At 46.7% G+C, this 25,967-nt stretch overlaps 1 protein-coding gene across 2 annotated transcripts; it reads right to left on the bottom strand.

Annotated features, from left to right (window-relative positions):
• Nucleotides 1-16,636: 16,636 nt before the first annotated feature.
• On the bottom strand, nt 16,637-25,308 carry HMGB1 (high mobility group box 1). 2 transcript variants are annotated; one of them, XM_030468899.1, is made up of 5 exons: nt 25,101-25,308; nt 22,188-22,350; nt 21,765-21,910; nt 20,645-20,819; nt 16,637-18,642 (listed from the first exon to the last, which is right to left on the bottom strand). In XM_030468899.1, exons 2-5 carry the CDS (start codon nt 22,335-22,337, stop codon nt 18,466-18,468), a joined length of 648 nt encoding a protein of 215 aa, XP_030324759.1. In that variant the 5' UTR covers nt 22,338-22,350; nt 25,101-25,308; the 3' UTR covers nt 16,637-18,465. The 2 variants fall into 2 exon arrangements, with proteins under 2 accessions (XP_030324759.1, XP_030324765.1); XM_030468905.1 differs by lacking the exon at nt 25,101-25,308 and adding an exon at nt 22,948-22,970.
• Nucleotides 25,309-25,967: the final 659 nt, after the last annotated feature.

The following is a 25,967-nucleotide window of genomic DNA, read 5'->3' as shown; positions in this document are numbered from 1 at the left end:
GAGGAGCATCGTGAGGGAAGGGAGACAGAGCTTGCCCAGGCTGATCCTAAAAACTGTCCCAGGAGTAGCTATGCCCATAGCAGTGCTGCTGGGCAGCTGGAGGGAGCTGCTTGCCCAACTCCAGAGAAGAGCACAGGCATTTACAGCCTCCTCAGAAATCCACCCTTCCATTCCAGTGGGATCAACCTATTAGCTGTATGTTTAGTTTTCAGTTTGAATACTGAATAGAAAAATCTACTCTTGGTAGATCTGTCTGTCAAATAAACAAGGACACAGAAGAGGAAGAAGCTCTTTAGAGACAGACCTTGGCTTTGCAGGGATCATGGGGCCTTGGGCAGAATTCAGGCAGAGGATAAACCCTACCATCCAAGGGGATAACTTGGGGAAAGGGAGTTGCATGGGATTTTCTCTTTGCTGTAGGAACATTTACTGGATGCAGCTCATGTTGATTAACCCTGAATGCTATATTCTTAAAAAGTGATTAGTGAGATCATACTGGAAATAGAAACAGATGTACCATCTGTTACGTAGTATATGAGGTTTAGAGGGAGGTTTTGCTGAAACACAGTTGTTCCAGACACTGTGCTGTCACCTTCCTGTTACCTCCTCAGGAGCTGAACACCCCTTTGAACATACAAAATTAACTGTTGGGATTTACTCTCAGAGGACTATTGGTCCAATTCCGGGCCATGACTTGGCTGAGAGCTGAGCTATGGTGGCATCTCAGCCTTTAGGGTAAGGCACGGTATAGGACTTTGCCTCAGAGATATTTTCCAAGGACCTAAAATCCCAGAGTGGGGAAACCTGGACTTTGGTCTGAAGTTGTGCCTGTGTCTCAGTGCATCTTCTCCTTCAGTGAATTTTAAACACTGAAAGGTTAGAGGTGGGTTTTTTCAGTCCTTCTGTAGAGTTGTTCATACACCATATCCCTGCTCCAAAGCATCCGTACTGTAGCCACTTGCTGCAGGTCTCAAGGATTATCAGAAGCACTAAGCAGCTCCCAGACAGCAATTACAATTACGTTTCTACACATGTGATTGTCCACAGCCTTGCTTACTGTCTTCATCCAGAGCACAAGAGGATTTTAAGGAACAGTTCAAGGCCAGAGAAGGCAACACATCCATATGTGCTTCCCTAAATCTAATCTGGCATCCTCCTGGCTTTTGTAGCATCTGAAGAGCAAAGTGCACTTTTGTGCTGTTCATAGCATTGCTGCCTGATACCCAGTGCCTGCTCTAACAGGCCAAGCATCACAGCACCTGGGGAGAACAGGAGCAGTTTCCCTTTGCTCTGCAGGGCACCTTTCTCAGCACAGCCGCACAGCCAGGTAGGAAGCTGTCAGGATTCTTGTTTTCTTTTTGCAGAGGAAATCTCACATCTCATACAAGTTTCTGTCAGGCCTCCACTTACAAATATAACTACCATTTATTATTTATACATAAGCAGAAAAGGGCCATTGATTTATGACTGTGTAATAAAATGGGTCACTGCTCCCCCTGTGCTTTGAAGCCCAGGATCTGATCCAGTGGATGTAGAAAATGGGACTCTAGGGAGGGGAAGGGGATTGCTATAAAGGATTCCTGTGCAAAGACCAGACTTAAATACACAGTGCACCTACAAAGCACAGGTACAGCTTTACAGGGGAGGAAGGAGCCAAGCAGCCTGCAGCCCTCTCTCAGACATCACTGTTACAGGGGAAGCCAAGCACTGTGTTCCAGAAACATCCATTAGGATCTATTGAAAGTGGGACCTTTCAATGAGCTGGCATTTTACCTCAGTAAAGCCAGCAGCCCCTTAAAAGAAATTACTTATCTGCTGTCTCTGTTGCTCCTCTTGCCCCACCATTGCCCCCATTAGCTGCCCTTGTCCCTGCAGTCTCCACTAGGACCAAGGAGGCAGCAGGTGATGTGCTTTGAGGAGGAGGGTGACCAGATGGATTCAAGATGGTTCTGTGCTTTACATTTCCAGAATGTCACCTCATCCCTCACTACCACCACAGGCTCCAGCCCTTTGTGGCAGTGCCCATGGCTCATCCCTTAAGGAACTGAGAAGAACTTGGTTTGGGGCACAAGAAAGGGAGAGGGGACAGCCTGAAGGAAGCCACCTGGTAACTCATGGAAGCCAAAGCACATCTAGGAATGGGTACAAACTTCAACAGCTGCTCCTCCTAACACCCCCTATGTGCTGAGGAATCTGGGCTCACCCCACCACTTCCATCCACTCTAGAAGGGATCTGGGGTCCTAAGCACATAGGGTGAGCAAGGAGGGCTTGGTTTTGCTCCTTGGTATTTTGATGCCTTGCAGAGGAATGAGGAGGCAGGCAAACACAGGGCAGAGGCTGGAGCAGACAGCAGCCCCACCAGTGATATCTTGCTCTCCCCCATCCCACATGGAGCTGCCTTTCAGTGAGCTCCTGCAAGGATGACAAGCTCTCTTGGGCTTTCACTTGTTCATGCATGGCTTACTCAAAGGAGATGTTGGCAGAAGTTGTTACAGACTTTTCAAAACATCTCTTCATAATCCAGCACTTCCTTCTCTCCATCCTCGGGCAGGTATCACATAGATCTGGACCACATTCCCTGGCCCTGGAGCCTCAGTAAGCAGGAGCTGATGTCTAGCAGCAAGTCCTCCCAATTACTTCTTTTAAAAACACTTTCACCAGATAGTTGAATCCTGCAAAGTGCTCTCCCCCAGCGCTGTGTACCATGCACAAGGACTGTGCACCCACCACCCAGGAAGAAAACAGGATCTGGGCTCCTCATGAAAGCTCTAATGGCTGAGGAGAGAAGGGATGTTCTAAAGAAGGGCACATGTAGTGGCTACCCTGGGGAAAAAAAGTCATACAATGTTGATTTTCCTCCCTCCAGAGTCCTCATATGCAAGGCATGGAAACCAAAGGACATCCTTACTCTCTTTTCCCAGGGCTTTTCAGCAGAAATGGAAAGTATTAAAAAAAAAAAAAAAATAAAAAAAAAAAAAATAATAAAAAAAAAAAAAAAAAAAAAAAAAAGATGTGGGAAATCTTGCTGAAGTTGTCTGAATTCTCTGAGAGTTCCTGCCTGTCTGTGCTAGCACTGCTGGGCTTGGCCCACAAGGACCCTGTGCTCTGGGGCTCAGTGATGCTCAGGGGCCAAGGTGGCTTTTCCTGCCATCAGAGCTCCCACAGCTTGAGCAGAGACACAGGAGAAAGTGCTGGTGGTCTTAAAGACTTTTCCTGACCTGAAAGAAGAGAAGTTTTCTCCTATAGTTTGTTGGCAAAAGCATCGGAATGGTGCAGCTGCCAGCACAGCCGCAAGGTCCCTGCTCAGGGAAAGTCCTGTACTTGGTGACATGCTGAGGTGTGCTCTGACATGGCAGCCCAGACTCCTCAGGGGCAGAAACCACTCATTGCTGGACCCACAGCAACCTTGACTCTGCTTCTGGGGCCTCCCTGCCCAAATAATTCAGCAATAACTTACACCCTGCCACACACCCAACTATAACCATGTATTTTTCACAAGTGTTTAGCAAATGTAACCTCTGTGTTTTATACCTTTCAGTCACTGATCAGGCTGATGTGTTTCTCCTTTGGACAAATAGTCATTACATCTGAAAGTTTATGGCTGGGCTTTGAAGTTAATGTTCTCTGAGATGAAGGAGAAAGTTCACACTTCTTCTATTGCTTCCAGCCCCTCTGGCTGCAGGCCAGATACGACAGTGGTGCCTTCGATTTACAAGTGACGACTATTTTTGCAGGCAGAAAAGCCAAAAAACTTCTTAAAATAATAATGACTTCAATCCTGTAGTGGTCAGCAAAATGCTGGGAAATGAATCCAGGAAATCTATGGATGTTTCAGAAATGTTATTTCTCTGTTTACTGTCTCAGCTTCATCTGAGGTTGCGTCGCCTTTCCTCCACTTCTCCTGCTGTTTTGCAGCCACATTTCCTCAGGTTGACCACAAACTGCTATTTTCCACCAGCAGCTCATGGGGAAGAATGGCTACCACAGGCAGAAAGCTTTTCCCTGGGTATTAATAGGTCCCTCCCTCTAATTCTCCTTGATTAGGTAAAGGGAATGCTATATTTATGGTTACTATGTTAACAGCCACAACTGAGTGTTTAAGCTGGAGGACATAAAGGCATCCAGTTCCTTCATGCTGGTTTGGAAATTGCAACCTCAGTGTGACCTTTTCAAGCCTCCTTCTTAACACAGTGTCAGCTAAGCCAGGGTGAGACAGTTCCTCTGGGCTTTGCTGGAAGAAGGTTTATAGAATCTCTGCCTAAAGGGGTTCCGAGGGGCATTCCATATGTGGCGTGCTGGGATGCTGGGAGCCAGATTGTCACTGCCTGCAGGCTCCAGGTGGAATCAAGGCTGAAAGGGCTTTGGAGAGGGATGGGATTTTCTAGGGTCTTATCCAGCCAACTTTGGGAGCTCTCCAAAGACAGCAGTTCCACAACCTACCCTGGCAGCATTGCCTGTGCTCACTCCCCTGCCCATCACATCGTTCTTTGCTCAAAAGTGGCTTTTCCAGTTGACCACACCAGCCACAGGACTGACCAAAATAAGAGATACCAGGAAGATCCATGCATACCCCCCAGCTCAGGTTATCTGAACCTGTGATTAGGCAGGTACAAAAATTTATTCTGTTAGGAACTGGTGCAGAGCATGCGTAGGTACCATTAACACTTTGACACTGCTAATGAGAGGGATGCTTGTATAAATAAAATACCTTCTGACATTTACAAAACAGCAAGATTTCCAGTTCACCCCATCTAATTTAAAACTGAATTACATTCTTGTTGTAGCACATTAAAGGAAGGATCAGTGTACCACAGCTCACAGCTGGGCAGCGTGTCAGCTAAACCTGCTCCTGCCTTTCAATTACCTGTCTCCCATTTGTTGCTCTTAAATATTCAGCTGAAATTCAGCTGAAAGGCATCAGCCAAATCCAGAGCAGTCAGGTGTCATCAGGTGAATGCCAGCACTCCTTGTAAATTGAAATTCAGTACCTGACTGAAACAGGATGCTCAGGGGCTGCTGCAGCACAAAGTGGCAAGGATCACCCCAGGAAATCCCAGTTCCTTGCCTGTCGCAGGACCAGTGCTACTGGGAGGGGATGGACAGCCAAGCTGCCCTGGCACAACTGCAAGAACTAGAGCAAAAATCCTTCCCCAGAAGCAACAGCAAACCCCAGGGTGCCACCAGCATCCTCCACACCAGCCAGGAGAGTCCCTCCATCACTACATATCTGCTTGCTTTGACAAAAGCAGCAGCTCCCTTTCATTCACACCTGTGCTGCTAATTTGCCTCTGTTAGGGCAACCAAGTGATTGGATTTTCTCCAAGAGGTTTCCACTGATTCTCCTTCATATCTTGACAATGGATCCTGCCTCACTGATCACTTGGAAAACTCCTCCCTCTTTTATTTGACTCCATTTAATCCTTTGCTGCAATGCTAAATAAAATCTGCTTTTATTAAACTCCTCCCCAACAGCACCAGTTATGTTTGATGCTCATTTAACTTTTGAGTAATTTGAATAAACAACTGAACTGTGAGGAGAAACAATTAAACATCCTCTTCCACTGGGCATGAAGATGTGCCAGGCCATTAATATTTCTTTATCAGTGCAAATTTCGATGCTTAAAATCCACTCCTCAGTTTGTCAAATGGGGTAATTCTTAAATGTTTTCAATTACCCAGCTAATTAGCACTAAATTCTGTGTTTCAGTGAATGCCACGTTACGTGGTATTTCTCACACTAATTTCTTCAGAAGCCTGGGCCCAGAACTGGACACAGCCCTTGTAGGGGGGAGTTATTTTATCTTCCAGGGTGACAGCACCCATTTTTACTCCGGCTTTAAAGGGCATCCAACATCCCTTCCAACTTTCCCAGGCAATCAGCGGCCAGAAAATCAGTGTTGTGCTTGGGAACACCAGAGTCAGGAGGCACACAGGTGGCTGTTCTGCTTCTGGTGTCTGGGAGGCCTTTGGGAACAAACCCCAAACCTCTCTATTTTGGAAGAAGAACTTGGCAGTGTGGTATCGCTCTGGGGAGGTGATGAGCTTCTCCCCAGGCACATGGGAGCTGGAAACCATTTTAGGGGCTTTGATGTTTTACCCTAGGGAAGGCAGGGATGGTGGGAGTGGAGTCTGGGTACTGGTGGCACCGAGGCATCTCTCAGGGTACTGGTGGCACCAGCCCGTATCTCACTGTTGCTCCTGCTTTGCTTTTCCCATGCTGCCCGCTCACTCCCACTTTCAGAGGATGGCATGGCTGGAAGTGAAGGTCCATAATCCTTAGAAAAGACCCTCTGGAAAACACTAGGCTGTTCCCCCACTCCATTGCACAGTAATTGTGCTTCACCATAAAACAATCTTTCTGCACCACGTGGAGCAGGTCTGGAGCAGCCCCTGAGAGCTGCAGGGTTCTGCATCCCATTAGGGTTCCCTGGAGGAAGCTGGGCAGAGTTTTTATTAAATCAAGCTCATAGTCAATGCTTAAAGAAGGGCTTTTTTGAACTAGGAGCTGAACCTCATGTTTGGTGCCCTGCCAAGCTCAGGATAGTACAAGGAGGAAAAGGAGATGTATTTTTGGACTGCATGTCTGCGAACAGGCTGTTAGATAAAATTAAAAAGGCTGTTTATAAAGAATCCTCTGGTGGTGGAGCAGATGTGAAGGCCTGTGTTTATGACAAGATGTATTTCTGATGTTTGCATGAACAATCATTTTCATTCAGGATTTTCCTCATGCTGTAATGATTCGTTGGCTTGGGGTTGTTTTTTAAAATATTTTTTTATTATTTTAACTGAAACTGGCACCATGCCCTCGTCACTCGTGATTAACTCATTTGTTTACTTATGTTGCAGTAACAGGGGAGCTGGGCTCAGGTTCTGCTCCCTTGAATGCTGCTTTCCCACCAGAGCACCTGGGGCCATTTGACACAGGTAGCAAAGCAGACAAAGAACATTTATTTTATCATTATCTTGCCATGTTGATTGTGGATGATGAACATTTGGCCTTCCACAGGCTACTGAGCAGGAGCCCATAAAACCTTCTCTTACTCAAACCCCATAGCACGAGGCCACACACCCCTGCTCCCCCTGGCCTGGTGTGAAGGCAAGGCAGCTCTGCTGGAGGTGATGGAGTTACTTCATAGAAGCACATAAGGGTTTAGGTTGGAAGAGACCTTTAAAGGTCATCTACTTCAACTCCCTGCAGTGAACAGGGACATCTTAAACTTGATCAAGTTGCTCAGAACCTCGTCCCACCTGACCTTGAATGGTTCCAGGGATGGGGCTTCTACCACCTCTCTGGGCAGGACCTGAATTTTCTTTTGAACCGATGTTATTCTTTACTGGGCTACATTTAGCATCCAAGAAAATGCTTTGGTTTATGCTTAATGTTATATAAATACATGGAATGTGTTTAAGAGACACTTCTGAAGCTCTAAACATGCTGTTTTCCTGAGCATTGCAGGCTGCTAAGGCATTGCTGTGCTTTTATAAGAAAAATTGAGAGTGCAAGCTTATGTTTGTGAGTGAAGACACATGAGCATTAATTATACAAAGTTTGAGTTTGTGCTGGCTTGCCATTCCTCCTTGGATCCTTCACCAAGTCCTGTCTTTCTTATGACACAGAGAATAACAAAAGCAAGAAGCCCAATGCAAGTGCTGTGATCTGTATCTACTGCAGGGCATTGCATATGGAAGATGTAATATTCAATGGTAAATTTTTGCTTTGACATTATAGTAGAAGTTAAGTGAAAAGGTGTTGGCCTTGGCCTAGAATTTCATGAGTGCCACAGGCAGAACACGCTTCTTCAGTCTCTTTTAAACCTTCTCCTCCTCTTCCAAAAGAAGAACCTCACAATCTGGACTCAATTGAACCTTAAAGCTGTAAAATTCCAGGTTCAAATAAATCTTCGTTTTATAAAAACACATCCAGCATATATCAAAACAGAGGCCATAAAAGAAATTAAACATGTGTGGGTCCCATACTCTGCTGGACGCTCCTTAACAGTATTGCAAAATGGGAAGAGTAACGAGGTGCAGTTTTGCTATGAAGTTTCAGTACCTCCTTGTAGCTGCCCAGGGTGCCCACCCAGAACATAAGCAAACACTCAGGGAAGGGACTGACATCTCCACTCCCACATCCCCTCCATCCTTTCCTGGTGTGGGGCAAGTGGGGCTCCAGCCAGCATCCCCCTGGGCCTAAAGCCTGCACTAGGCTGGAGGTTTTGGGAACTGAGGTGATGGGATGCCCCAGCCTGGGGGCTTCAGGATCTGGGGTGATAGGATGCCCCAGCTTCAGGATGCACCCCATGAGCACCCTTCATATCTTCCCTTCATGAAAGGACCAGCAAAGTGGGGACTCACACCTCCAGCCCCTGTGAATGCTGAGGCCATGGAGAGGAAAAGCACCATAAATCAAAGAGAAAGAAAAGTAAAGTGTGGTATTTGGGGAGAAGATTTGCCTGCCTGTTCCCGTAAACTTGAAATGCAGAGCAAAAAAATGAAAGCAGCTGGGATCACGCTGCAGAGAAACAGCCTTTTTATAAGCTCATTTTCAGGGCCTTGAAAAAATTCTGCCCATGATGTAATCTTGACATTTCCTGGCTCACTGGTGATTTCCTCAGATCAAACACTCGGGATGCTGTGGAGCCATCCCTGCCACGCGCAGCTCCTGGCTCCCAGTGTTCACAATATCCCAGTGGGCACAGTGTGGGTTGGGATGGGAGCGGAGACCTGTGACCCTCTCCCTGGGCTCCCCCTCAGCACACAGCTTCCCTCTGGAAAAGCTTCTTCATTCTCAGCAGTGTTGTTTAAGGGTCCCGGCCAGGGAACCTGCAAGCCAGAAGCCTTGGCAGAGAGACCAAAGCCTGCAAGGTCTGGGGCAGGGACAGGCCCTCAGATTTCATAACGAGATATTATATATTTTTTTTACATGTGTTGTACTATGGCAATTTTATGAACTTCTAGGTAACTTGCTGGAGCAGTCACAACTGAGTCTAAAAGCAGGCAAAGCCCTATAGACCTTGGGAATCTTGAAGATTCATTATGTTTCTACTAGAATGTGCTGAAACTAGAAAGAGAGAGGGGGGAAAATCCAACATACTTTCACTATTAGGGTTCTACAAAAGTATTCGTATTCATATGAACACCCTACAAAAGTATTTCAGTTCATATTCACTGTTCATTTAACATGTGCTGATTCTCATGAATTCAAGTGGCCCCAATGAAAATGTTTGCTGGAGTTATGTCTGTCCAGGAGGCCCGTGGGACCCAGCAGCATTTCCCAGCAGTGGGATGTGACAGGCCTGCATCTAACACTGGGATGAGTATTGGGTGAGCAGGTGGCACCTCCTGGGTTTCCAGCAGGAGCCCCATGGATGCCAAGGGCCCCTGTCCCTACCTGCTGCCCATGGGCACCATGGGGGCAATAGGGATGCAGGGGGCCAGGGCTCCTGGGCTGGGTCATCTCCTGTGTTCATCCCTTCACAATTCCCTTGGTATCCAGCACCATGAAGTTTCCCATCACCCCCTGGCAGCTTGGTTACAACAACAAAATATGAAACCAAGGGACTTTCCTCACTCTTCAGTGCAAAAAATCCATGCAGTCTTATTATGCCCTATGCTGACCCACCCCCTGGCAGTACTGCTGCTTCAGGTAACTTTCTGCAGATTCCAGTCCCAGAGCACACACTTCCAGGCAACTCCATCGTGGTCATGGCTCCTCCCAAACACAGCAATTCACCAGAATACGATGAAAATAATTTTCTGGGCTGTAGGTCTTCTTGAAGGAGCAGAGCCTTTTGATTTTTCTAGAGGTGAACTATTTGGTCAGCCTCAGTATTGCACTGCTTTGAGGAACTGGAGCTTTTGGAAATAATATTCTTTTATTAGCACTGTGTGGCTCAGCTAGCCAGCCAGTACCTCACCTTCTGGGGCCATCAGCAGGGCATCTTCATGGGATAATGCTGGGGAAGGACCTGTCTGCCCAGCTTAGGGGATGCCACAGCAACAGGGCTGAAGAGGGGACCCAGCAGGCATGGTGGCAAACCTCCATCCCAACCTGAGATCCTCCAAAGTTTGCTGTAGTGGGTAGAAGAAGAAAAAACCCAACAGACTCTTCCCAAATTTTGTTATCTCTGAAGACTGTCTGTATTTGGGTTGCTCAGGAGCATTCTGTTACTAACCACCCAAAACTAAATAAAATCAAAAGGCAAGCAGTGAAGGACCTGTCTGGGAAGGCAGCTCCTACCCACCAGCTTCTTCCTCCCCAGGGAATCACCAGCAGATCAGTCTTCTGTCACTTGGAGGCTGGGAGTGCCAGGGACCCAGGGTGGTGGGACCCCCAGGGGTCATCCTTCTTCTCCTAGCTGAGGGGTACTCAGCTATTTTGGACTGGCATTGCCTTTCCTGTGTTTAAAGGTGGGACCTGCAGCTGAGATGTTAATGCATGTGCCTCTTTCTCCCCTTAAAAATCATTTAGAAAGGGCATTTAGAAGGATATCACCAACTAATTTAATGCAGCACCTGCATAGCTTTAGAAGTAGTATTTATATCAATCTTCTAGCACTAAAAATAATATGCTGTCTAATGATTTCCATGCAAAGGGTGTAAATAACTAAGAGAAGTAGCCACAACTCCATCCTGTGCAGCAAAGAGAAAGTGAAATAAGTACTATACAATGTATACACAATCCATATTCTGGACAAGTTTTAAAAGCCCTGGGCCAGGCAGGGAAAAGGCCAGGACAGGAGGAGCTGTGGGATGGGGGCTGCAGATATAAGCATGGGTTCTCCAGCCCAGTGCCTGGCAGAGGCTCAGTAATGGGGAGACAGGAGGGATTAGTTAAGCACCACCACAGCTTTGCCATCTTGACTTTTATCCATATAATCCTCCAAGTCTTTTATTAACACAGATCGCTTGGATTTGGTTTCTACCTCAATTATATCACATGCTCCAGTTTTTTATACTCACTTACAAGGCTATCATGGCATTTTCAGACTTAGGTCACTTCATTTTATTATTGCAGGTGGCCCAAATAAATTTTCATTAACTTTTTCATGTATTTTTTCTAAAGTAAAACTGTAAAAGGAACAGATTCGAGCTTGAGTTTTTGAATAAGGCTTGGGAGCAACTTCCCAATCAGTTTTACAATTATTTTCTCCATTTCACCTTGATCTTCACATTCAGTGCAGCACCTGAAGGCCAGAAAAATTGTTTGTACTCACATGGCAAGTGCAGATGCTAAGAGACACAAACCAAGTCATTAAAGACATTTCATGCAATGAGAATTGTGTTCATTAGAGACCTTCACAAAGCTGTACATGCATCATCTGCCTGACAGGGACAGCCTGCTGGAAGCCAGGGCTCTGCCACTGGTTAATTTATTAGCAATTAATCTGAAGCACTCAACACCTTTGCAAAAGATGGTGTGAATACTTTAAATCTACATCTGGAAATTACTAATACAAACAAATAAATAAACAAACAAGAAAGGAACACGATTAGGAGATGCCAAACCCAAAAGCAAAAGAAAAAGGACATGCACGTAATGCCCACAACCCCTTTTAGGAGCAAACCTACCCACTGAGCAGCGCAGTAGATTTTCTTTTCTCTCTGAAGCAATTTTAAGTCTTCCATGAGACAGAGGAGTTGTCCTCAGCTTTTATTGGTTTAAAAATAATGCAGAAAAATGGGGAAAAAGGAGAGTTTCCTCTGCAAAAGTCAAAGGCTGATGATTAAGTGCTGGGGATGGCAACTTTAACTCAAGTTTTGAGAGTGCTGAGAAGTCAGAGAGACTGAAAATTCACATTTTACCTGTTTGCCTCTGAAGGACTGCCTCTTGAGTCTCATCTGCCTTTTGCCTGTCCCCATAAAACCCAGAGCACCTGGGTGCTGCTGTGTTTCTGCACGCCACGGGCACGAACCACAGCTTGGAGCAGAGCCCTGGGACTTGCAGTCTCTGTGTTTATATTTGAGCACTACGCGTGATTAATCCTCCTTCTATTCATTGTCTTTGTACTTCTCTGCTATGGGGAACAGTAAATAAGAGGGAAGTTGTAACAAGAGCCCCCCTTTTATTCAGGAACCTTCTGTTTCCTGCAGGTTGGCGGCTTCGAAAAAAAGCACAGCTCTGTTGTGCTCCCGAGTCGTGTCAAATGATTCAGATGGAAAGGAAAACCCAGGTCCGTAAGAACAGGGGATGCACAGAGGAGTTTTAAGGCTGGGGGGCCACAAAAACTGATCCCCAGTAGTATCACATCCTGGGGATGCTGCATCCTGTTGCAGCACTGGCATTAGGATTTCCACCCTGTTTTTAATGGGTCTGCGGAAGGCAGAAGCTGCTCCTGATGTTAGGGGTGCTTTGGTGGCTGTCCCCAGGCACCCTGCTGCCTTCAGCATCCCTGGCTGAATGACATGGAACACCTGAGGGGAGTAGAGTGGCAGGAAAACTCTCCTGTTCCTGTCCTGTCCTGGGGAATAGGGATTGCTCCTGGTCTCCAGGAGCTGGGACAGCAGCATTAGTGCCCAGATGCTGGGCAAGGCAGAGCCCAGCCAGGTGTCCTGGCACAGAGGCAGAGCTTGCAGCACCAGAGGTGGTGTTACCCTTGATGGACATCTGGTACAAATGCTCCCCCCAGATAGATAACTTCCTTCTTCCATCTCAAAGGAAACGGTGTTGGAAGGAGGCTCAGTTACAGCTCATGCAGGAAGGGGTCCTGATCGCAGGGATGGGGTCACTTGCAGCCTCCTGTTGGGAGCCACTGACAAATCCCAGGACATGACTCCAGGACAAACCATTGGTCACTGGCAGGATCTCAAGGGTCAGTCTGTGTGGGTGCTGGACCCATCAGCCCCTCACAAGCAGGAACCCACCAGTATTTTCCCACTGGTGGCTGCTATAGCAACAGAAAACCCCCTGTTCCCCAAACCCACCTCTGAAGCTGCTCTCGTGCCAAGGGGCTGTGATCAATCCTCACCTGCATTTTCCAGTGGGGGTTTCACTGTGCTTGTTCGTGGCATCTTCCTTATGTGAGTCTCAGCAGAAATGTGTCAGCAGAACTAAAACAAGCACAAGCCCTGCTACAGTGAAGCCTGATAAGAAAACATGAGTCACTGTTATTCAATCATTTACTAACACTTGTTTTGCAAGAAAGTTATCTCTTGCAGGAATCACCACCACACCAATCTGAGAGTTGATTTTTTTTCTGTTTTGTTTTGTTTTGTTTTTTGTTATAGAAGAGCATTATGAAAATTTATGAAAGAGCACCGTGATTTTGTTTTTACTGCCTAGCTGAGTCTTCACAGGGTGTTTTCCCTATGGGCAAGCTGAGGAAAAGTGTGGTCAACCCCGGCACTTTGGTGAGGGAGACTTCATTGCCAGAAGGCATTATTAGCTTTGCTTTCTTGTGGTTTGGTTTGTGAAGAAGCAGGGGGTGTCAGGGATATTGAGCCTTTGCTGGAATATCTTCCTGAACATTTCCTCAAAACCACTGGTTTTAGTCTCAATAACAAGTGCACTCACCAAACATCACAGCACAGGTCCTCAGTTTCCTCTCAACACGCCTAATTTTTTGAACAGAGTCTTCCAAAGAGCATTTAAATGATGACCTCTTGGTGCTGAAAGGTACATGGGGAGCTGGGTCCTTTCCAGGCATTCAGGCTGTAGCGTTTGGTTTTCCCTGGTTTTACTGAAGAACTTTTAGGAGGTCAGAAATGTGATTTGAGATCTTGTCACCTTAATAAATGAAAGGCTGCTGGAAGCATGAGGACAAGCTTCCTTTGTGCCAAATGCCTGTCATTTAAGTCAAACAGATTTTAGCAATAGAAGCAAGATTTAAAAAGGTGTAGCTAAAAAACCCCACATTTACCCATCTTGCTGCTCCAACATCTCACAGCTTAGCTTCATCTCAAGCACTCTTCAGGGAAGGCTGGAGCTTCTGATGTAGCACACAGGTAGACAGAGCTAATTTATACCTTAAGTCTTTTATTCCATCAGAAAGTAGCAAAAGGGAAGGTTTGCCTCTCTTGTGGGTCACCTCTAATAGCAATCACCTTAGCAAGATGAATTTCAAAATTAGGTGTTCCCGAAGCAGAAGCCACACGGTGTTTTTCGACAGCGCGAAGCAGCTCTAAGAGCAATCTGACCTTCATGCTTAATAATAAATTCACTGGGGGAAAAGAAATCTATCCTTGTTTCTCAGCTTGAAGCACTGTCAAAAGGAAAGCTGGGGCACAATATACGCAGTATTAAAATATAAGATAACTTCTGCAGAACAACACAGAACTCTGAGTTGTACTTTTCCTTTTTTACTCAAACATTGGAAGAAAGTCTGAGAGTTTGTCTACAAGGACATTATTCTGGAAGAAAGGATGGCATTCATTTAAAGTGAACCTGATTTAAACTAAACTAATACCATCTCAAAGTCCTTTTCAGACGTGGAGTGTGATCCAGTAGCAAACTTTGGGGAAAAGCTTACTGATAAACACCCACATGCAGGCACTGCTTTGGGCTATCTAATTTATAAAACATCTCAATATATTTCAGGGGCTAAACCAGTGTCTGTTACAGCCTGCCAAAATAAAATGTCACAGTTATTTTCTTCTGAAGCAGCCCTAAAAAGAGGTAATCTGAAGTTCGTATTCAAGTACAGCTTTGATGTTAGGATGAAGAATATAACGAGGAAACATTGTTTGAAAATATTTGGCATTTTACTGTTCTTACTAAAAGGATCAGGACGTTTATGTCTGAAAAGCCTGTAGCTGGCCAGCTACTACTGGCAGAGCCTGGAAATGGTGAATATTAATCACTCCTTGTATTAAATACTATCTTTGTATTTTGCCATGTAACTTATGCTCAGCATCACAGGCTCAGCATTGAACATTAAAACCTAATGCAGTACATTGGCTTTATTCCTTTAACCTTCTGTCAGGCTTAGCTGGGAGGGCAGAACAGGAATGTTTATTCTAATGAGCAAGTTTAACCCTTAGGCTAGCAAGACTTAGGGAAAAGTTTGGTGGTTTTTTTTTTTTGTAAGCTTGGCTTGTCATTCCCCTAGAGAGCCTAACACGGCTGCTGCAGCCTGCCCAGCTCCTCTTGTGGTGAAGTTCCTCAGGCCTGCTTTGGAGCAAGCCTAAATCCAGCTCTTACTTGGCCTTTCCTCCTTCATGCTGGGCTTGTTCCACCAGTAAAAGGGCTCTCAGTGTCAGCATCGCCCTAAATAAACTGCAGAAATCTTCAGCCACTTGATACCCATTACACTACAGGCTTCTAGGGGCCCATCTGCCTGGACAGAAACACTTAAAGAAATTCAACTTTTTGCCACCATCGAAAGCCAGGCAGAAGGGATGGATGCTGTCTGTACATCTGGTCAGAACAGCAGAAAGAGAGCAAACCTAGAAAGCAGGTGGCCACAAGGCAGCTACGTTCAGGACCAGCAGCCATAAGCCACCCTCAAATTGGTATGGCTACATTTAGCACTCAAGATACCCTAACTACTGCTCATTAATATTGAAAGTTCTCTCTGCAGCAGTTCTGTTATTTAGAACAGGAAAAGCCTTTTATTCCTTTACCCCAAGTATTTCTTTGAAAGCCTTTAGAAAATGTTTTTCCTTTAGGCAGTGAAACCAGTGCCACCCAGTTCCCTGGTAGGGAACTACTCCCTCAACTATTGCCAGTTCATCACCAATTACCCCTCAGCAAGCACAGACTTTTAGAAGAAAATGAGGAAGCAGATTCAAGCAGAAGTGTCAGCAATAACTGACCTCAGCTCAAGTCATCTCATAGCTGTCAAGCCTGACCCATCAGTGCTGAGAATCAGGCAGAATTTCAGTGAAGATTATTGGCTGGCTGGAGCTTGCAGGGTACCACAGCTGAGATATGGGAAGGTCCATTCTGGCAACCCCCCTGAAGTTTTTTTTAAAGAGGGTAATTTATCTACTGTGGTGTTTCCCCCCCAGAAGTAGCGTTTTGAAAGTTTTCTACATGACTCAAGTGAAGACTTCAGTCCATGTGGAAGCTCAGTTCATTTACAGGCATGTTATGAACTGCTCATGAGAAAACCACGGACATCCTGGAGACCTCTGGAGGCTTTGGTCACCTCCCAGCCATCATCAGCCTCAGCAGAGCAGCAATGCTGGTTCCTTTCCTCAGAAAGTAGCATTTATAATTAACTCTATTACCGACCCTCTTCAGCCTTGAGCATGCTCTGTTTGTTACCACTGTGCTAACCCCAAAGATAAGGGTGAGCACCGTGCCTGGCTGCTGGGTAAGCACTTGCTACTCATCTTTTAGAATCAGCTGAATCCTCCAGGTTACTCCTGTCAACATCAAGCATCAACAACAAAGGCACATTATAAGGATCTCATTAAGAATGTTTGTTCCAAGAACAAGGAATGTGTCTGCTTTCCTCTGATGGCCTGGGGAAACAAAAAAGCCCTTCATGAGTTACGAGCATCTGAAAACTAATATCTAGTTTAAGAAGAAAAAAAAAATTAAATCTATCTGTCCTAATCTTTCCGCACGGAGGCCTCGTGAACAGCATCATTCTTCTGTTTGAAACGGAAAGCAGGGATGTACGTATCTGAAAACACCAACACACACAAGAAGAATCTTTTAGGATATTAAGTGAGCCACTTAACTAAGTATTTAAAACCTCTGCAATTATTAGTTTATTAGTATCATCCAGGATTCAGATGTTCAATATTTCTCCTGAAGTTATACATAAATGCAAATTGAAATAAGAATCTGAAAGTCAAAATTGTATAACAAAACAATACTCCATCACAAAAGCGTGTAAAATTACAAGAATTTTTTTTTGTTGTTTTTTTTGTTTTGTTTTTTTTTTTTTAAACACTGGCACTTAAGAGAACCATAATTTTGTAACCACAAAATTGCCAAATTGTCCCCCAAACTGGTAAGCAGGTATATGTGAAAATAGTTACAGTTGCCAGCACTTGAAGTTTTACTAAATACGCAAAAAAACCCTTAGCTTTGGTTTTGGAAGAGAACTATATTTGACCAAATTAGACATTGTTGGTATACCATAAACATTTAACTTTTTAATGCAAAATTTAATAAAATGTACTTTTCCATACAGCTATATTTAACTTAAAAATGGGCAAACATCGAGAGTGCGGTATAAAACCTAACAGGAAAAATACATCTTATCTCATTTTCAATTTGAGACAATATACAACTTTGTTTAAAGGGCTAAAACTAGAATTTCAAGAATACAAATATGAATTTACATAGATTTAACAAATAATAATGGTACCATTTATAGAAATCTTAGAAAGAAAAATCATTTCTCGTGGGCCATTTGCTACCAGGAGAGTTTCATGGTATAAAGCCCGTGGCCATCACTAGACCAGTCACCAAAAAATAATATGGTAATTCCATGCTTTTAACTTTACACATTTTAGGTACGCTCATCGCTTGCAAGTGTTCAGAGATTTACAAATACGACTTCCATTACATGGTAACAGAGTCACATCTGTAAATTTCTCCACACTGGATGGACATACACTCTTCCTATGGGTCCTTCTAGGACAGAATTTAGCATTCCCTCCCTCCCTCCCCGCCCCTGCCCCCCCCAACCCCCCGAAGTATTTAATTTCTGTAAAATTGAACTCTATACTTCTCAACTCTCCAAGACTGGTTAACTCATGCAACTCAATAGAATATTACATTTCACAAAAATCTGAACAACTATCAGTTTGCTGAGACTGAATTTTTTTTTCTTTTGTTTCCAGTTAAGGAAGAATATTCTTTCCTCACATGCCTATATATTTCTGTTCTTACCCTATCATGATTATGCAGGGTATGCAGATCAAAGCTTTGTTTATCAGCTGGTTATATGAACGATGAAAACTGTAATATTCCCGTGATCCCAAACAGGCATTTAATAAAGCAAAAGATGAGTTCCCCTCAAAAGAAAAAAAAAAAAAAAAGAGAGAGAGAAAAGAAAAAGTATGATTTTTCAAGGGCACCTATTAAAAGGACAACAATACTAATAAAAAAATTGTATTTACTTAGAAGCATTCAGAATGTCAACAAAACAGCTGCAACTTTTTTTTTTCCTTTTTGCAATTACAGAGTGGTATTCAGTTAACAGAACAACAATTATTTTTATGATGCATTGGAGACAACTGAAGATGGAAAATGAACTACATCCCCAAACATAACTAATTTGTGCTGTGCACCAACAAGAACCTGCTTTAAAACTCCCATGCCAATTTACAACCCCCACACTGTACCAGGCAAGGTTAGTGGCCATTGAAATACCACTAAGGACGGGGCTATCTAAAGACACATTCGGTAGTGTGTTAACTATACAAAAAAAGAGACACTGTACAGTTTAAAAACAAATCTTACACAGCCTTACATTTCAATTTTTTTTTCTTTAAAAGGAGTGAGTTGTGTACAGGGGGGTTAAATGCTTTATAGACAAGAAAGAAATTGCTCCAAAAGAGACTTATTCATCGTCATCATCGTCTTCCTCCTCCTCTTCTTCCTCCTCTTCATCATCTTCATCCTCTTCGTCTTCATCATCATCTTCCTCCTCCTCCTTCTTCTTCTTGCTCTTCTCAGCCTTGGCAACTACTTTTTTGCCTGCATCAACCTTCCCTTTGGCCCGGTATGCAGCAATATCCTTAGAGGAGAAAAGCAGGAAGAAACTCTCAAAGATTTAGCCAGCCAGGAGCTCTGAGTAACTTCCAAAGAGCACCTGGGATACCAGAGCCACCCAGGTATCTGCCTCTTCTCCCCATGCACTGGAGCACCCTCAGTTACAAGGAGAACTGAGGCCCAGTGCCCAAAGAGAGGGAAGCTCTCTAAGACAGGAATGACACTGCCTCTGGCACATGCTGCCTACAGCTGTTGAGGAATCTCCACTGTTATGCTTCCAGGAACAGGCTGGAAAAGCTGCTGCCTCAGATGGTAAAGGCACAGCTGAGGCCACTATTCCATAAGGAGATGAAGTAGGGAGACCTCTTAAGGTCCCTTTCTAGCCCTACCTTCTATGATGCCTAAACAAACACAGAGGGAAATCCTTGTTTGAGGCACAGGATTGTAGTTAGCCATCCAAAACACTGCCCTGGTATTTGCAATGTTATGCCTCAGTAAAGAGCAATTATACAGAATTCTGCCTAACTGAAGTTTACAAAATAAAAGGTATAAGAACTTGATTAAAGGGTAGACAGTGCCACCTTCTGCATGCAATAAATTTATTCCAGTGGTTTGTAACACGCAAAATTTAGTTCCTGCTACAAAAGTCAAAACTGCACCTGGAAGACAAAGTCAGGAAAATGGTTTAACTTCCTGACTTTGTGCCAAAATAATAAAAAACAATTATGTAACAGAACTGATCACAGGACTTAAAACATACCAGTTACAGAAATATGTCAACACCTATACACAGTTGGTCCAAATCTTCAAATATTCCCCACCCAGTAAACATTACACCACTAATCTTACAGTTCCCTCAGACTCCCGTGAAGCTTAGCATGAAGCTTCCAGAAGTTATGATATCCATGAATCAAAGGCCAAGCAGTGAAATACTGAGATTGCAGCACCTTGAAACCTCATTTGGAAGCTTAAGAAATAAAGACAACACTAGTGAAGATTAAAATAACCTGGCAATAAAGATTATTAATTCCACCATTGAAAAAGTCACTTATGAGTTGCCTTGGCTGTATGTACAGTTTATGTACTTAAGAGTTTAATTTACACAGGAAGGATAATATGAGAGAACTTCTAGACCTGCAGCTGTCTCCAGCACATAATTAGGACTCAGAAGCCACCTTGCTCACTACAACACTACCATTTTAAAGTGCTTCTGTTTGCCAGGAGGAAGCTCAGAGGCAACCAAATGGATGTATGAGGTGTATATCAGACATAGGTGGCTGCTGACCCATTGTAAAGTGCATGAGGGGACGCTACCATTCAGCTCCTGGTTTCCTTGTACTGGGATTGGAATCTGCCTGTGGAAATAAGAACATGTAGCACTGCCCTGCGTGTGGGGCAACACATTTCTGCAGCTCCAGTAACAGTGACAGGATTTAGCTTTAATAATTCAAGAAACTGTATGACACGCTGCCTCATAAAGTATTATTAACTGCATTAATTAATAGAAAGGAGACTGACCCAAACTAGTTAGAAAAACACACATCTGCAACTACCACCTCATTTGTGTTCTCGTATTATCTCAAGAATAAACTAAAAATAGCATCTGTGTCTATCAATTAACTTCATGTTCAGGAATGTTCATCAATACTGAACAATTACAAAACCAGGGAGAATAATCTTATTCTTTACTGGTGTTACTCAATACCAGCAACTGAACTCAGATACTGCTGTGACCTATTGTTTTAATAACAATACAGACACCATGATATCTATTAAACCATCATTGATGGTCCTGAATCACAGACTAATGGAATAGTTCAACACACAGGAATACAATTTAGTGTTACAGTAATAAACTGTATGCCCCCTTAATATGATCTTTTTCAACAAACATAACAAAATTTGTCATTAGCCTATTATAATTTGCAACATGAGGCATCAGAGTATGCCAAGAAGGGACAAAAAAAAAAAAAAATCTAAGCTGAGGATTAACCTCCCCAAATCATCTCCATAATTGTCAATTTTACCTTTTCATACTTCTCCTTCAGCTTAGCAGCCTTTTTTTCATAAGGCTGTTTATCATCTGCAGCAGTGTTGTTCCACATCTCTCCCAGCTTCTTTGCAACGTCCCCAATGGACAGACCAGGATGTTCTCCTTTGATTTTTGGACGAAACTCAGAGCAAAACAAGAAAAAAGCCGAACTAAGGAGGAAAAAGAAAGAGAAAATATTATTTTAAATTTTAATAATTTACCAAAACAAAGTTTTGTGACCTGTGTTACTGTTAATTTTAAGAGCACTTTGGAAAAGCACCTGAGACAAACTGTAATTACAATGGAAGGCATTGGAACTGAATAAACTAGTCTGAGAACTGAACACATTCTTGTCTCTTAAGTAATGCAGTGTATCTGGCCCCATTTATGGCAGTATCCGCAGAAAGGCAGATTTTATGTACCATATGCAGAGAAACTTAAAAATGAGAGTGAGTAAATTACACCAGGGGAGCAAATGTTATGTTGGAATGTTGAAGGCAGAGAGGCTGAAATATTTGTTACGAAAATTCAGATTTCCACGTGACATCATAAACTCAAATACAAGCATTCACTTGTACAGGAACATCCCTGTTCCTTTCACATTAAAACACACCCAAGAACATATTCCTACAAAGTTAAGTACTAGGGTCTAGCACCAGGTGAACCTGAAGTCTTCACACAGTAGCTGAAGTTTTAAATCTCTCTCCAGGCTTTTTGCTGTACAAGATCATCCAGCTAACCTGTTCTGCCATCTTTACTATAAATGGACGCCCAATTACTATTTCTGCTCAAACCAACAGGTTGGGAGAGCAGGGTCTAAAAGGTTTTGCCATCATTTTACACTAGGATTACCCTTTTGACAGAACTACAAGTCACCAATTCTTGCATCTGCTCCTGAAGGCTGACTTTATTCCAAATAAGATAAGGAGAGCCAATCTGAAACCACAAACCTGTAATTTTTAACTAAAAAGTCAACCTATCTTTACAACACTGGTCAGGAAAGCCACACAGTCTGGTGTTTCTGAAGCTCCTAAACCTGGATAAAATGATCATTTTATAAATACACTCCTGCGTGATGGTCCCAAACAAGATAACCTAACTATGGAACTACTTACGGAGGCCTCTTCGGTGCATTTGGATCCTTGAACTTCTTTTTCATTTCCCCCTTAGGTGGTACATAGTTTTTCATTTCTTTTTCATAACGAAGCTTGTCAGCCTTTGCCATATCTTCAAACTTCCCTTTCTCCTTAGAAGACATAGTCTGGAAGGCAATTAGCATCACATTATCAAAGAATATCTGAGGTAAGAAGGGGCATATAAGGATCAAAATTATATTTTAACCAAGTCCAGTCCAAACTTTTAGCAGAGGGAGCCCAAGTTAAGGCAAGAACAATGGATAGCTACCACAAATCCAACAACTGCACTTCAATACCTATCTAAAACCTGAATTTTGAAAGAACTGTGTTAAAATCTCGAATAGTCCTTTACATAAAGCAGAAATTTAAAGTTCTGTGCTTTTTTGAAGTGGCTTTTCCTACCTTCCATCGTTCTGAGCATTTTTTTGAGAACTCTGAAAAGTTCACTGAAGCATCTGGGTGTTTCTTCTTGTGCTCCTCCCGGCAGGTTTGCACAAAGAAGGCATATGAAGACATTTTACCTCTCGGCTTCTTAGGATCGCCTTTGCCCATTTTTGATGATTTTCTGTAATAAAACAAAGAAGACACCTTTAAAGCTTTAACTTTTTACAAACCAGTGCAGGAACTAAGCCATGACGAAGGATCAAGACAAACAAGACCCACTGGAGCAGTATTCCCAAATCATCCAACAGGAAGAAGTTTCTCTCACAGAAAATTTACTGAAGATTTCTGTCAGCACTGTTTGAAGTGACTTGGACACTAACAACCTGGAATGTCAAAGGGCCTCCAAAACCTGCAGTTAGGTCTCCTAGAAGCAAAAGTGTCTTTTCCAAGCAAAATTACTAGCACCAGTGCAGTGGTAACTGCACTCCTTACTGCTGGTGTATCCATCTTACGTTTGGAAGGAAAAAATTGCAAGGAAGGGAAAAGGTACCAGAATATCCTGTCTCAGCTTGCTTTATGGATTACTATTTTTTTTTCTTACTAAAGCTGATATGTCTGTGCCCCTATTTTTGTATAATCATTCATTAACGATCTCTTTTAAGAGTATTGCTAAAAGCTACTCTCTCACTGTATGTGAACCTAGAAATACAGGAGTGAACACTGCACTCCAACATGTTATAACCAAGCCAGGGACGCTGAAAGTATGAAATTTACATACGATGAGCAGAGCTCTCCTCAGCGAGAGGATTATTTGACTCTTCCGGGGACTGAGAGAGGGAATGAAAAATACCTCCCAGGAACTTTTACACGCAAGTCAGACATTCACAGTATTTCTTAGTAGCTCACTGGAAAAAGCCACTTGCACCCTGACAAACGCTGCTCTTCAGCAGGAATTAAAAAGGCAGGAAAAAAAGTGCTCACATCGCCTCCCTGTATTGCCACAGAAGCAGCACTTCCTATCGGTTTTGGCGGATAGACAGAAACAGATTTCTGCTCTGTGACTAAACACGTCCGGTTTGAAGTTTCTATCAAGTAAACAAGAGGGCTGAAGAAGCAGGAGCCGCTCCTGCCTGCCATGGAGACGCTCCCAGAGCCAGCCGGCACCCGGGGCACTTCCCGCTGGCTGTGGGGGAAGGCAGCTTGGGCCGGGGGGACGGGGCAGGGGTGGTGCAGAGGCGTGGAGCGGCTGTGGGAAGGATTAGGCACCGCGACCATGAGCTGGCGTTTAAAAGCCTCCTTCCCGCCATTTTGGACGTCTCCCCTGTGAGGGGGGCAGAGGAAAACTTCTGAAGTCCCCTAAGAGACCTGCTAGGGGTAGGGGAGAGGAACAAAAAAATAAAATAAGAAGTGAGTCCCGTTATTAGGGAAAAGCTGTGGAAAGTTTCATTTTGCGTTCGCGTGTGAGCTTGCAGCCACCGGGCGGCAAAGCACATGCCCCGGAGACGGCCACCGGGGCGGCTGCTGCCCACGGACGGAGACCCCCGCTCCGGCCGCGGCTGGCAGCCCCGGGACAAAGCGTCCCGCCGGCCGCCGCTCCCGTCCCCCCGCGGCGGGGCGCGCCGTCCCCAGGCCTTTCCAGATCCACGCCGCCATGAGGCCTGGCCGGCGAGGCGCGGCCTGCGCCGCCGCAGCGGCGGGAGCGGCCGCCATGGCGCAGGCTCCTGGCGGAGGAGGTCACCCGCCGCCGAGGCTCCTTCCATTTTGTGCGCTGAGGAGAGCGAGCCGCCCCCCCCACCCCCCCTCCTCCGCCACCACACCCCCCCACGGCCTGGCGGGCGGGGCGGGCGGCCAGGCCGCGGGACCCCCGCCGAGGGTCCGCGGCGGGGCCGGGCGTCGACCCCCAGCCCGTGGGGGCGCGGCGGCGGCAGCAGCGGGGCAGTGCGGAATGGCCGCTGCTGGTGTCGCCCGCGCCCGCCGCCGCGCAGAGAACATGGCTCCTTCCTCCCTTCCCTTCCCTTTGTGTGAGCGCGCCCGCTACCCTGGCGCACACGCTCAGCCATTGCAGCCGGGGGAGGGCGGGCGAGAGGGAGACGGGGGGAGGTGGGCGGGTGGGAAAAAGGAGGGGGTGGGGGGGCCGGCGCGCTTCCAGCGCCTGCCCGAGCCCCGGCGAAGCGGGCAGAGCCCCGGCGGGGACCCCCGCTCTCTCCCGCGCCCCGCCGAGTTGTGCAGCTCCTGGGCCGTGGGCCCCGTGCCCGGGTGAGCGGCGACGGCTGGAAAAAAAGTTCCCCCGAACTGCGCCCCCGCCCGCCCGAGCGCCTCGCTGCTCCGCCGCCGCCGCTCGCCTTGTTTTCTCGCTCGCGGCTCCCGTCAGCCATGTTACAGCCGGGCGGCCGTGGGGCCAGCGGCTCCCCGGCCCGCGCCCCGCTGCCCCCGCGCTCCCCGGGGCCCCGGTGGCGGCCGGCAGCACGGCCCGGTCCGGCCGAAGCCCCCACCGCCCCGCCGCGCCTGTGCCCGCCGGCTGCCCCGCCGCCGCAGCGATGGCTACGGCGAGGCACCGTAAGCGGCTTACGGCGGTGTACGGCGCGGCCCGCGCCCCCCGCGGCGGGCGACCCTCGGCCCTTCGCCCCCCGCCCGGGCGGCTTTCTTCTGCCAGTCTCTCTTCCTTCCTTCCGCCACCCCGCTCCCGAAGTCGCCCGCCGCCCGCACCCCCGGCGCCCCCGCCCCGCCCCGGCCAGGGGGCCCGCCGCCCGCGAAGGGTCTCCCGGGCGCAGCCTGGTTCGCCTTTGTGTACCGGCACCCGAGACGAAGCTGCCCCGCGCTCGGCGGCCAGGCAGCGGCGGCGGCACGACGGGCAACGCCGGCTCGCCTCCCGACTGCGAGCGAGCGGGCGAGCGCGCCCGGTCGGCCCGGCGGCCTCCGACGCGTACTCACCCGTGTCAGAGTCGGCACGCAGCCCTCGCTCGGCCCCGAGCCCCAGAGACGCTACCCCGGCCGCCCGCCCGGCCCCAGCGCTGCCTGGGTCCCTGTGTAGCCCGGTGCACCGCAATGGCTGTGAGAGCGGGATCGATACGCAGCCTCCTCACACTCTCAGCGCTGGTAACATTACTCTCAACACAGCCCCGTCCCCATTGGCTGCCGCCAAGCCAGCCGCCGCACCGATTGGCCCAGGCCCTTCCATTGTCCTGACCAGAGAGCCCCGCCGATTGGGCGCGGCGCGGGACACGTCACTGAGGATTGAAAGGGCGCGCAAATATAAAAGTGAGTGGAGGGAGCCGGGCGGCGGCGGGATGCAGAGTTCCGAGGCGGCTGCTCGGCGCCGCGCCGCTGCCTGCCAGGAGCGCGGGCCGCTGCTGCCCCGCCCGCAGCTCCCGCGGTCCCGGAGCTGTCCTCCGCCGTCCCGGGCGGGCTCCTGCGCCCGAGACGCTCCGGGGGAGCACGGTGCAGAGCTGCGGCAGAGCTGCCGGCCCCCCCCCCCCCGCCCCGTGCGCCACCTCCCCGGCGGGCCGCGCCGCCCCCTTTCCCTCAGGCGGAAACCGGGGCTCGGGGCGCAGCGGCGCTGCGGGAGCGCGGTCCGCATGTCCCGGCTCATCTTGTCCAACTTCAGCCGTCGCACGGCGCTGGATGCGGCGGGTGCGCCGTTCTGCCTGCGCGCACCGCGTTATGTACTAGTTTGAGGTGGTTGTGTTTGTTTGGGTTTTGTTTTATTTTGGGTTTTTTTTCCTAGAAACGTGTAAGTTACCTGTGAGAACAAGAATCGGGAGTCCTTGAGTAAGAACGTGTGGCCGGTCAGACCCCCAG

The sequence above is a fragment of the Calypte anna genome, chromosome 1 (genome assembly GCF_003957555.1).
Source record: "Calypte anna isolate BGI_N300 chromosome 1, bCalAnn1_v1.p, whole genome shotgun sequence".
NCBI classification, from domain to species: domain Eukaryota; kingdom Metazoa; phylum Chordata; class Aves; order Apodiformes; family Trochilidae; genus Calypte; species Calypte anna.
This window is presented reverse-complemented; position numbering and strand designations above follow the sequence as displayed.